The 12,614-nt window shown below is 37.5% G+C and overlaps 1 protein-coding gene across 1 annotated transcript in view; it reads left to right on the forward strand.

Annotated features, from left to right (window-relative positions):
* LOC131149465 (uncharacterized) overlaps window positions 1-12,614 on the forward strand; it is a 137,642-nt gene that overhangs the window by 41,596 nt on the left and 83,432 nt on the right. The window contains exons 10-14 of the mRNA XM_058099917.1: window positions 1,023-1,110; window positions 2,048-2,126; window positions 2,214-2,322; window positions 3,662-3,721; window positions 3,877-3,995. Coding sequence (XP_057955900.1) covers window positions 1,023-1,110; window positions 2,048-2,126; window positions 2,214-2,322; window positions 3,662-3,721; window positions 3,877-3,995 — 455 coding nt within the window. The remainder of the gene's footprint in view (window positions 1-1,022; window positions 1,111-2,047; window positions 2,127-2,213; window positions 2,323-3,661; window positions 3,722-3,876; window positions 3,996-12,614) is intronic.

The raw sequence follows: 12,614 nt of genomic DNA on the forward strand, positions 1-12,614 counted from the left end.
GCCAGGTGGCTTTTGCTGATCTGTAGTGCTGCCATCTGTGCATTAGGTGTCAGCTGCTGGTCTGCGAAGCTTCTAGGCAGCTGCTGCTGGTTTGTAGTGCTGCCAGGTGTCTCACCTGGTTTCAGCATGCCCCATTTTTTTTTCCCTCTCTCTCTTTGCCCCAACTCTCATGTTGTTAATGTTTTGGCGTATCCTGCATAATTTCCTTCATCTAAGCCCCTCCTACCACTAGGTAAGTCAAATGGAATTTCCAATATCAGTTAACACAACTCAATTAATGAATAACACGACTAGTATGAACTTGTTTAATGCAAAAAAAAGCAAAGTAATGCTAATTTATCAAAGTAATTTAAATTTACTGTGGCCTAAAGGCATGGTTGTCATAGTTGAAGACTCAAAAAATTACAAGTATCTATGGTAGGGCCTCCATATTGCAAAAAGAAGAAAATATGAAGTCTTCAAATTGTTACATTCCTAACTTAATCAAACCATCTTACAAAGAAAATGAAATAATCACTTACAAAAAACAAGAGCATAATTTTAACGCAAATCAGTCAACAAACAATCATATAACATGAATATCCATTTTTATTTTTCAAAATTATTCTTAACAAACAAAAGCTAACTATCATGCTAGGTTCTACCTTAAATGTCAGCATCCAAGCCACCATTTGTCTCATTGGTATCCATATCACTAAGACTTTCATCAATGACTTAATCAAGGCCATCATTAAAATCATCACTATCAATATCATTATTATTGTTAAACGCATCAATGTTTTATTTACCTGTCTTCATTCTTAAAGTTCGCACCACTTAATAATCACCAATGAACCAGAAAGTAAATTTTTGTGTCCTAATTTAATTAGGATCATTTTAGTAGAGTAGGATTTTAGGATCATGCTCACGATTTAACAACCATGCCTCATGTTGATATTTTTATAATTTTGTGAAACATTTAAAATTTGTGTTTTGACATTCTTTTTCCCTGGTGTGATTACTTATGCTGTTTCTCAATGCAGGCAAAAATGGAACAACTGAAGCTTATGGGTCCTGTTATATTAACAGCAATTTTGAAGTCCCTTAATAGTTATACTACTTCAGAAACAGGTCAGCCTCAATGCTATAGGTTCTCTTTCTTTCTTTATTTCTTTCTTCTTCTTCCATTTTTGTTTTGTTTTGTTTTTAAACTTTTTTGTTGTGGGTGGAGGGGTATCAATGTTGGTATAGGGTTAAGATATAGACCACTGAACTTTTTGCTATGCATTTTTCTTTGTCATGGAAGATATGGAACAAGTTACTTGGTATTATTGGAGACGATTGGGTTTGTTGGGACTTGGTGGAAGATATGTTGCCCATTTCATTTTTAGGTTTTGGTTGGACTAAATACAGGTCAGTTATGGACATGTGCATTATATGCTGTGTTGTAGGATATTTGGATGGGAAGGAATACTCACATTTTTAGGGGAGGGCTCCTTTGTTTTTGGTTTTGGATAGGATTTTTGGGTTCTTCATGGGCTGTGCAGCAGGTTGTTATAAGGGGATGTTCTTACCGGATGTACAGCATGAATGGTTGTCTGCATTATTTTGATTGTTATCTTCTGTTTTATTTATTTATTTTCCCCTGATTTTCTTAGGAGGATTCCTTATTCTCCTTGTTTGTACATTGTTTTTTCTTTAAATAATATTTCTTCTTTTTCTATGAAAAACCATAAATATGGCCACTATACTTTTAATTGGCCTGAGTTATTGTTTGATTTATGTGCAAATTAACTCAAATTGTTCTAGAGCTCTTGGGAGTGTCGTACTCGCAATGTGGCAGCAACCGGCATGTGTATGACACGCTCAGGTGCCTCCTGCATAATTTTCGTTAATTTGGACACAAACCAAAAATAGTGGCAACATTGAGTCAGTTACAAGTTTTATGACCACATTGATCCAGCATGCATGGTCAGTGGCCCATAGACTAATCCGTTATTATACTCTGCTGTAGTCAGAAGGATTTTTTGAAGTTTCCTATTGATCCATGTAATGTTGTTTAAATCAGATGCTATTGCAAGGGACACTAAATCTTTTGCCTTTCAAGCAATTGGATTACTTGCTCAGCGCTTGCCTCAACTTTTCAGGTATTGGCCTGTTTGACATGCTTTGTCATGGTTTATTTACCTTCCCCCTGATTGAATAAATCAATGAGCATTTTTTGCTCCTTTCAGAGATAAGATTGACATGGCAGTTCGGCTTTTTGATGCTTTAAAGTTTGAGGCTCAATTTCTTCGTCTAATTGTTCAAGAGGCAACCAATTCCGTCGCCATTGCATACAAGGTAGCTCAATTGACTTCAGTTAAACTCAGATACCTTTCTTGATTTATTTTTTTTTTTTTTTGGGGTTATCCAGGCTGTTTAATTGTTCAATTTGTAGGAAATTAGCTTGTGAACAGGAATTGGGTGTATCTCTGGTTGCGTTATATAATGATAGGACCCTGGGGGTGGGGAGGTGGGGAAGGGAACACCCTATTTGAAACCATTTTTTAGAACTTCCAACATAAAACCTTGCCCCAACAGTTACAGAATCTCACCTCCTCTGTGGTATAACCTCACTCCCATCATTGCAAATTTACCAAAATTTTTAAAAAAAAAAGAAAAAAACTTTTTTAGGCCCAAGAGTTTTTTTTTTTTGATTAAATAAAATGGAGTTGCAATGTAATTTTGCAACTTAAGCTTTTCTTAATCTTAAATACTGGCTTTATGTAATTGTGTTTATTTTTGTCTTTGATTTAGCAAGAGAGACATATATTTAGTGCTTCTGTTATATAGTTCGAGAAAATTATACGCATAATTACTTATGGACTCCGTAGACACTCAAACACTTCTGAATGTTGACTCTTCTATATCTCCCTGTTTCCCTGTGGTGGCTCTTGTTCCCATGGACACAACATTTATTCCTCCCTATCCAAACTTATTGGTCATTTGATTAGGAAGGAAAAGAAGGCAAAAAGGTGAACATGTTTGATTACATTTTCATAGGAGTTCAACAAAGCTGGATGTCTTTGTCTGTGTTTGGTTGGCCTTCCAATACATGATGTTTAGGATAATTTAATTTAATGAGAAAAACCATTACAGCAAAAATTGTTTGTTGAATATGGTTAAATCTCTCTCTCTTCTCTGGGAGCATGTTAAATCTTTCCTTTCTAATTTTTCTTTAGCAACAATCGTTAACATATAGCTTGGCTGGTTGCTTTAGCCCTTCCCATAACTTGTTCAGCCTGGTTGAAAAATTGAAAATCAGATGGCTTTTATTCTTATTCGGTAGAATTGCACAGCCATATGGATGGTGCTGCATGGTATTGATGATTTCTTCTTGCACGGTCTATTTCCTTTTTTTGTTCTTCAACTTCCATCATTTCTCAGAATCAACTCAAACTCGTTTTTTTTTTTTTTCCTCGAATAGGCTTGTTATGCCTTCTGCTTGCCCAATTAGTTTTGTAATGCTTTGTACTGTGATACTTGAGTCTGATATTTGTATAATCTTTGCACTAAATATTTCCTATTCCCTCCTGAACACATTCCACTACTCTAGTATGAAATTCTGAATTGTTGCATTAATAGTCATTTGTCTTTTATATATGGAGTTCTTTATGGTTGTTTCTAACCTAAGCATCAGGGTGCACCAGCAACCGTGTTAAAGGATTTGGAGGCTCTTCTGCTAATAAATTCTCAAGTGGTACCGCCCTCTTACAATTGGCACTTTTTTTTTTTTCCTACTGTTCAACCTGCCCTATTATTTAAGTATTGGAGTTTCTTTGTTGGAATGCTTGCCATGCATTCTAGTCTAATTCTTCGTGCACCTCAGACATTTATTATATTTGTGCTTGCAAGGAACAAAGTGAAGCACGCTTCTGTGCTGTAAGATGGGCAACATCTTTATTTGATTTACAGCATTGTCCAAGCCGATTTATTTGCATGCTTGGGGCAGCAGATCCTAAGTTGGATATAAGGTAGCTTATATATTCATAGTTAACCAAATTTATGCTTCGTTATAAAGCAGAAAATACATCACTTTGCGCACAAGACTTTCATGCCACGTTGAGTGACATGGAAGCAACTCTTTATTTGGATTTTCTCATTCACAGTTCCGTGTTTTTCATGATTTATATGGCTTATATTGATATGTGCTCAATACTAACTTGTTGTTTTGCTGTTTCTTTTTATGGTGCATTTTCTTTCCTTTACTTTTTTTGGGTGGTGGCTTGAGGACTTACGGGTGTGGGTGATTAGGGATATTAGTGCATATTTTATGCTCTTTTGAGATTTTGACTTGTTGATGAAAAGAAATTTACTTCTTTAATATTATATTTTCTCTTCTCTCTCTCATTCATTTATTTTGTACTAGTTGATGTTCATTTAAATTTCACCATATCTAGAAGGACAAGGAAATCATGTAATTTTCTTATAATTTATTGTATGGTGTTGAATTTATTCTTTAATATAATTCCTTTTTCTTTGTGTGTACTTGTTGAACTTAGCTAAGTAACACTTTCTTTGCTCCCCTCACATATCTCTCTCTCGCCTCTTGATGCCCTCTTATGGCGTCTTATGGCCTTTAATGCTTGTTCATGGTGGTGTTGCCTGGTTGTAATGGCAGAGGTTGTCCATTTGAAAACAGTCTGTTTTGGAGGCAAGTCCTTTGATCTAAGACCGAAAAGGTTGGGTAGGAGATTATGTTTGTGTTGGAGCAAAATCCTTGGATGAACTGGAGGATGAGGGTTTTGATGACAGTGGCGCGTTGGTTTTAGACTGTCTTTCACCCGCCTTTGTTGGTTTGGAGCAGTGTTTTAAAAGGCGAAGGTGTAAGGCGAGGTGTAAGCCTTAAGGCGTTGAGGCGTAAGCATTTTGGGACTATATTTTTTTTAAAGAATTAATAAATTTAATCAATTTATATATAATAAAAAAAATGTGAAAAAATTTAAAGTAATACAGGAAAATGTAAAAACATAATTTTAAAATATCATATAGGCCAATATTAAGTTTTAACTTTTAACTAACAAACACAAATAATACATATTAAAAAAATAAGCATGAGCCATATGAAAAAGCCAAATTAAAAATGTCTCAAGATTCTAATTTCTAAAAGCCAGCTGCAGCCAACACAGTGGTAGAGAGTACGAGAGGGTGAGAGGGTCGCGGAGAGAGGCGATAGACTGCTGAGGGTCGCTGCAGAGAGACGACAGCTCCGAAGGGTTCGTCGAAGGGAAAAAATACGTGAGAAGGAGTCGTCATAGGCAGATCAGAGTTTGGAAGGGAACGTCGACTCGTCGGAGAGAGATGAGAAGCTTGGAGGAATCGTTGGAAGCAGTCGTCAAGTCGTCGGAGGGAGAGGAGGTGCTGGAGGAATCGTCAGAGAGAGAGCAGAGGCTATCATCTAGGAGAAGACTCGCTGGAGGCTTCATCGAGGGAGCAGAACAAAGGAAGTTTCATGGGAGAGAGGGAGGTGGGGCTTTCGATGCATTCTGGGTTTTGCCCTGTTTAATTTATGTTATAAACGAAGAATCCTGAAGGGCATATGCCTTGGCATTTGAGGCGTAAAAAGGTGAGACTTTGCACCTGAGGCATACGCCTTTTAGGAGTTTTGTATTTCCACTAATGCCTTAGGGCGTTTTAGGCCCAAAATGTGGTGCGCCTCAAGAACGCCTTTTAAAACACTGGTTTGGAGCAATTCACTCATTGAAAGAGTTTCAAGAAGTTCTGTTATTGGGTGGTTCACTAGTCAATGGGAAGTGGAAAATGTTTCGAATTAGGGTCGAGCTTGATGGGTAAAGGGGAAAGGGTTTTGTGCCATCATTCCTGGTGTCAATGGAGAGGTTTAGTTGATGCATTTCAGTTGCCCGTGAACTGTGAGAAGTTGAGGGTTCCTGTGTGGCAGGGAAGAAGATTGTCTATTGTGAAGAAAGAAATTGGTTGGAATGATGTGGGGAAGGGAGTTGATTGGGCACCATCCTCAAAAAATGGTAGCCAATGTTTCAATTGTGGTGGTTTGACACTTGTCAGTGTGAGAAGCTGGTAGCAAGAGAAGAGGGTCTGTGGGCAGGGTTTGCTAATACAGCAGCAATGGGAGAAGAGGAGTTGCATGGTGCTGGGCTGGCTGTGAAAGCTCTTTTGGAGTGAGCTGGGTATTATTTCTTTTTCTTTCGATTTGAACAGCTGAGCCAACTGTTGGCTAGGGTAGATTTACCCTAAAGGGAAGCCAATTAGGTGTAGAGATAATTTAAATATGCTCAGGTAGCTTATGGGCCAACAGGCTCGATTAGGGTCCAGGTTGATGTTTCAAATGGAGCTGTACACGTCAAGCAGCTTCAAGGCATAATTGGGAAGGATAGCAGCTTCAGAGCTGTACACTCTGGGCTTTAAGGCAGATCAGGCGAATACTTCAACTGTTTCTGGTACCAGGCCTTTAATGCAATTGGAACTGGAAAACACTCATCATAGCATAAAAGCCCAGGACAACACTCTGGGCTTTAAGGCAGATTAGGCAAATACTTCAACTGTTTCTGGTACCAGGCCTTTAATGCAATTGGAACTGGAAAACACTCATCTTTGGATTCATCTTCAACCGAATGAAGTTATCCTCTCTGGTGATGGGTAAGCTGTTTAGAAGAATTCTGACTATTTTGTCCAAGGGCTAGGGGAGTTGAACGCTGGGGTTTTGTCAAAAGAAATCAAATGTGAGCTTTGTAGGAAATAACTTGGCGAATGAACAAAATTTTGAGGGTGTAGCGCCTATCAATAATTCTAGGCAATCATGTTCTACTCAAAGATTTAGAGATCAAGGATTTTTCTTTGTTTAGGAAAATGGATATTTTTGAAATATTAGTTAATTTAGTGTTGCTTTGGATATTTTAGTTAATTTGCAGTTTTATGCTGGTATGTAATTACTTTGTGGTTATTTTATTTGCTTACTTTGAGGTTATTTTGTAATTTTTGATTATTTTATATTTTGGGTTTCTTATTTGCCTATAAGGATAGGCTCATGGATATGGAGAGTTAAATTTTGGATGATTAATTGGATCTACGAGTACACACGCACAGTCCCACACTCTCTGTCTCTTGGTCTCTCTGCAACTGTCTCTCTCCTTTCCTCTCCCTCACTTCTAGATATCTTTTTCCAATTCCCAGTTTTCACTTTTTTTTTTTTTACTTTCTCTTTCTTTTCTCTTCTCTTCTCTTCTCTTCTCTCTTTATCCTCACTTCTTTCCCTATTTTCTCTCTTATCTGTGTGTTTGTTCGTCTCCTTTTCCTCCTTGGCTGTCCTATTTCAATTGGTGTCAAAGCTCACTTTTTCCATGCACAAGATCCTCTGTTGCCATCATCATCACTGTCCAGGTTTGATCCCACCTCCATTCCAGGCCATCTTCAACCATTTCAAGCCCCTCATCAATCCAGCTATCCACCACAGCCATCACTGCCTTTCATAGCTGCCCTTCAGCCACATGCTAGAGCCATACTTCTTTTCCGCTTCAGAAGATCCCCTAAATCTGCAGAGCTGTTCAATTGAAAAAAAAAGAAAGTGTTGTTGCTGTGAAGAATAGAAAAGAAGCAGGAGGCAGCCAGAAAAATAAAAAGAAAAAAATTGGCTGCTGCCAGTTCTGAAAAGGCATTGAAGAAAAAAACAAGGTTGCTTCTACTTAGAAGCTTTGTCATCTGGAACAGGAGTTCAATGCTTGCGGGATTCCTTGCTGTCAGAACCAGCAGTCATGCCATCGAATTTATCTGTGATTGTTGCAGCCCTTCACCATCCCTGAAGTCCTTTCCACTATTGTTCGTTTCCATCACTGCACCAATTTCCTAAATTTGCCCGCACAATGCTGGAACCCTTGAGCAATTGAACCCCTCCCAGTTGTTGCAGCCAATTTTAGCCGATTGAGACAACAGCCCTTGCCTTTGCAGCCTTCAGTTTGCAAAATTCCTAAATCCACCTTGGTTAAGCCCATGTGAGAGAAGATTTTGATCCAGGTTGCATCATTTCCTGATTTTCTGATCTTTCTAGCATCCACTCCAGATTTGCTGAAGATAAATTGACTTAAGCCAGGTAATTTTAATCCTGAGAGTGACATTTTGACTGCAACTGCAATATTTCTATTGTCAAAAGTAAATTGGAATTTGTTTGTGAAAGTTTCAAGATAACTGAAGAGACATTGAATCTGATCACAATAAATTGAAGATTTGCTGCAGGATTTTCAAAATGCTGCAATAAATTGATCCTGCTGGCATCAGTTCCAGATTTTATGGTCCTTGTTGCATCTGTTGCAGGTTTGTTGCGATATTCAGGCGAAGTCCCTATTCATGGATCTCATCAAAGCAAATATTGAAACTTAAGGACAAACTGTCACAATTTAAACTTCAGGAAGTGAAGTACAATTCGGTCAAACTTTATGGTGTTGTGTAATTTATCATTTTTAGTAAAATTAGAGACTGGGAAATGGCCCCTTTGTGTGATTTTTGGAGGGCAAGAAATGGGAGAACTTTTGATGAGGAGGAGAAGGCTGTACAGATTTTGAAAAAAAAAAAAAATGAGAAGGCTGTACATATTTTGAAAAAAATGATATTCTTGGAACTCTTTTTGTTAGAACTATGGGAGTAATTATTCCAGATTTCCTTGGCTGGTTAACTTTTCTGATATGCAATTTCTTTCTTGTTAAAGCTTGATATACATTTTTGGCCCACAATCTAATAGCTTAGGCTTTTAGGTAGAGTGTTAATCTAACATGATATTAGAGCTGGGTTTTTTTTCCCCCTTAATAAAAGAAAATATATTGAGGTAGAAAATGTATGACCAAAGTGAGGATACTAAATCCTCCAAAAAAAAAAAAAAAAAGGAAAAGAAAAGAAAACTCAGAGAGGAAAAACTAAGAATAAAAGTAGAACAAAAAATAAACAACTGCAATAATCAGTTAAGATATCCCCAATTCCAACCCTTCCTATCATAATTCACCGAAAACTTCAAATTAGCAAATTCTCTTTGACCTTCTTCACTTTGGACTTGCCACCATCAAGCCTGACTTCATTACCTCCTTGATCGGATAACCCTGGGCCCAAGTCATCCAACAAGCTCTGAGTATCAATATTCTTCCCAGGAATATCGTCTTGAACAGGTGTAGGCAGAATTCCTCCCTTAACCTTCTTAACTTTTTTATCACCTCTATGAGCCTCATCTTCAAAGAGATCAATACCTTCTAAACCTTCGAAAGGGAGGACGAGGTATGTAAGATGAATCCCTGAGCCAATCAATAAAAGTAGACCTTTTTCACTTAAAAAATCTTTACTCCCTATGCTGTCCTCATCTGAAACATCTCCCATCTCTTACTTTCCTTAATCAACTTTGCCCGCTCAAGGGTTCGCTCTTCCACTATATTTAATATACTTTTTGAATTCCTCTTTATAGTGCCATGTGTTTTCTTAGAGCTGGTTACCAAGAGGTCCTGGGTTCTAGTCTCGTTGCCTGCATTTACTATGTGGTGTTAAAAAAGATTATTGTGTTCCCGGTAGTGGGTTTTATTTATCGTGGGTTTACGGAATAAGGGAGGGACAACTCAGATGGTTTGGCATCTTCAATGTAGGCCAAATAGTGCGCCAATGAGGTGAGCTAGCTATTTTGAGGGGTAGTAGAAGGGGTAGGGTAGACCTAAAATAACTTGGAATGAGATAGTGAAGAAGGATTTAATAACCCTGAATTTTTCGGAAGAAATTGCCCATAGTTACATAAATTGGAAGAAATGGATACGTGGAGCCGACCCACCTAGTGGGACTTTGTTGTTGTTGTTATCTCCCCATGTGCTGTTGGGTTGCATGTGTGGGGGAGTGTTAAGGCTTGATATACATTGTTGGTCCACAATCCAATAGCTTACGCTTTTAGGTATTTGGTAGTCTAACATTTCTCTTTTGGCCATCTTGGCGCATTTGAGTGGATATACTTTTCATTTTTTTGATAAAAAAGAAGTTATATTAAGAGAGAGAAAGAAATTACATCCCAAGGGGGAGGGGGGACAAGATCCTGAAAAGAACATAACAGAAACAAAATATAAAATAAATAAAAATAAAAATGAAAGCTAACAATAATCAACCAAGAAAACCCCGCTTTAAACCCTTCCCTCTGTAATTCACCAAACACTTCAAGTTAGCTAATTCCTTTTGACCCTTTTCACCTTAGTTTACCACCATCTAGTAGGATCTCATTTCCTCCATAATCAGACGCGTAAACCCAAGTTTTCCAACTCATGGTGAGCTGAGCTTGTAGATTTTTTTTCAGAATCTCTTCTACAGGGGTGTACAAAATTCCCTCATTGCCCATTTGGGTTGAATCCAAACCATTATTTTGAAAAATGTATCCACTCCAATCCTTTCATTGGAGGTGGCGACGAATACATTAAATCCCTAAGCATATAGGGTGATAAAAAACATACACATACTGCTCAGATTCTCATCCAAAAGCAAACCCCCATCACGATCAAAATCACAGGAGTCGAGACTATGATTGTTTGAGATGTCCTCTCAATTCTTTTTTTCCTTGCAAAAACTAACCCTCTCACTTCTATCATCCTTTTGAACAATTGGGTCATACATTATACTTAAACTTCCCCTGAATATTTCCGTAGAACTTTTTTTGTCATCTCCCTAGAGTTAACTTGCTTATCTTCGTACTTTTTCTTCACTTCAAAATCCATTTGCACTTCTTTTTAATACCCAAAGAATTTTGTTAGAAAAAAGGTGAAAGGAAGGAAGGATAACAAAAGAAAATCTAGACAGCATGGGGAACAAGGCATCCGTAGTGATAATAACAATTGAAAGGAATAGAAAAGTAACTTCAGTGCAGGTCTAGTGAAGCAAAAGCAACCTTATCTCACTGCAAGTCTTCTAGAGAAACATTTCTGAAAAAGCTATTTATGGAGAATCATAGAGATGCAAGAAAAGCCACTCTTCTTAAAACCAAATTTTGTGATGTAAAAATGCCCTTAGGGGGCATTTGGTTCGCGACATAGAAAATTTTCCCACGGAATCAAATGCTTGCCACATGGGACTATTGTTTGGTTCATGTCGTAGATTCCCAAGAATGCATAGAGGATTCCCATGCCAATGTTTGGTTCAACATGGGAATCCTGGCAGACATTTTAATAAAATGTCCATTATACTCTTGATGTGTGTATAATCAATATGTAAAGAATAATTATATTATTGACGCAAAAAACCTATTAAGATGTACTTAATTAAATTCATATCTTAGAATTTGCAGCAATCATAATTTAAAAAATTTAACACTTAAATAATCAATTAACTTGAAATAATTGAGGGCAATATAGTGTCTAATTATTAGCTATTATATGAAATTAGTACAACGGCAACAACAACAAAACCAAGCCTTAAAACCCGACTAATAATTTATTAAGTTAAATATATAATCGTGTGGTAATACCATAATATAGGGGCATTGTTGTCCAACCCATCAATATAGTGGGCCAATTTGGTTTAAAAGTAGCTTGGATTCTCACGAAAGTTACCCATGGGGGAGGGTGGGACTAGAATGGCCATATTTCATAGAAATGCTTCATTCCTAGGAATGTGAACATTGCTGCATGTTAGAATCCCATGCTCAAAACAAATGTGGGAATGAGATGCCGTGGGCATTGCATTCTTGGGAAGCTTGAAAGATGTTGCAGGCCAAATGCCCCTTCAAAAATTCAGTTATTTTTCCGTAGCCAAATGCATGAAATGATAGCAAGAACTGTGTGCATCTCCAGTCAATGATGAAGGTCAAACCAAATTCTTAGTTCTCATCAAGAATGCTAAAAAAGTTATTCCAAATATTCCATGAAAATGACAATATGAAAGCTCTAAAGCAATGGACACAAACATGTCCTTATTTTGGTCTTTGCTTTTGAAGCAAGTAATTAGTATTAATATTATGGATCACAGTCTGGGTTAAAAGCTTTTGCTTTTGAAATGACTTTAGCTTTTCAAATAAAGCAGTGTAAGAAGTTATTATCATTATGAATGATTCAGCTGATATACTTATTAATTTATCAATTTTTGTAATTTATTGATTGATGTGCCCCTGCCATATTCTATGCTAGATTTTTTTTTTTTTGAAGTTTCCATATCGCGGTGCCAATATTATGTTTTATCCATGTTATGTGTCGCTGCTTCTCAGGGTATAAAATGTGATGCTATTAGGCTTTAACCCTTGCCTTGAATAGGAAAACATCAAATGGGATGGATGGTGCCCCCAAAAGGTGGTATGCCTGATGTAGCATATATTCCTCCGACCCCTTAATTTTAGCTCTAGTTCTTTAACATTTTACTGGGCTAGGGGGATGATCCCTAGCAGCAGAACTCGCGGTAGCTGAAAATGTATAGCTTCTTCTCCATAGGCAGATAGTCACAGGCTATTGCCTTCATATCCAGTCACAGGCTATTGCCTTCATATCCTTGAATGAATTTGGTCTTGGATTGCTGGTTAGAGATGAGGAACTCCTGGTTATTTGGAATTCAAGAGGGTTCCTCTTGCCCAGACCTCATGATAACCAAGATGCATTCTCCTTCTGGAGAAGACAATTGTCACTGTTAAC

This window comes from Malania oleifera, chromosome 2, assembly GCF_029873635.1.
Source record: "Malania oleifera isolate guangnan ecotype guangnan chromosome 2, ASM2987363v1, whole genome shotgun sequence".
In the NCBI taxonomy this organism is placed as follows: domain Eukaryota; kingdom Viridiplantae; phylum Streptophyta; class Magnoliopsida; order Santalales; family Ximeniaceae; genus Malania; species Malania oleifera.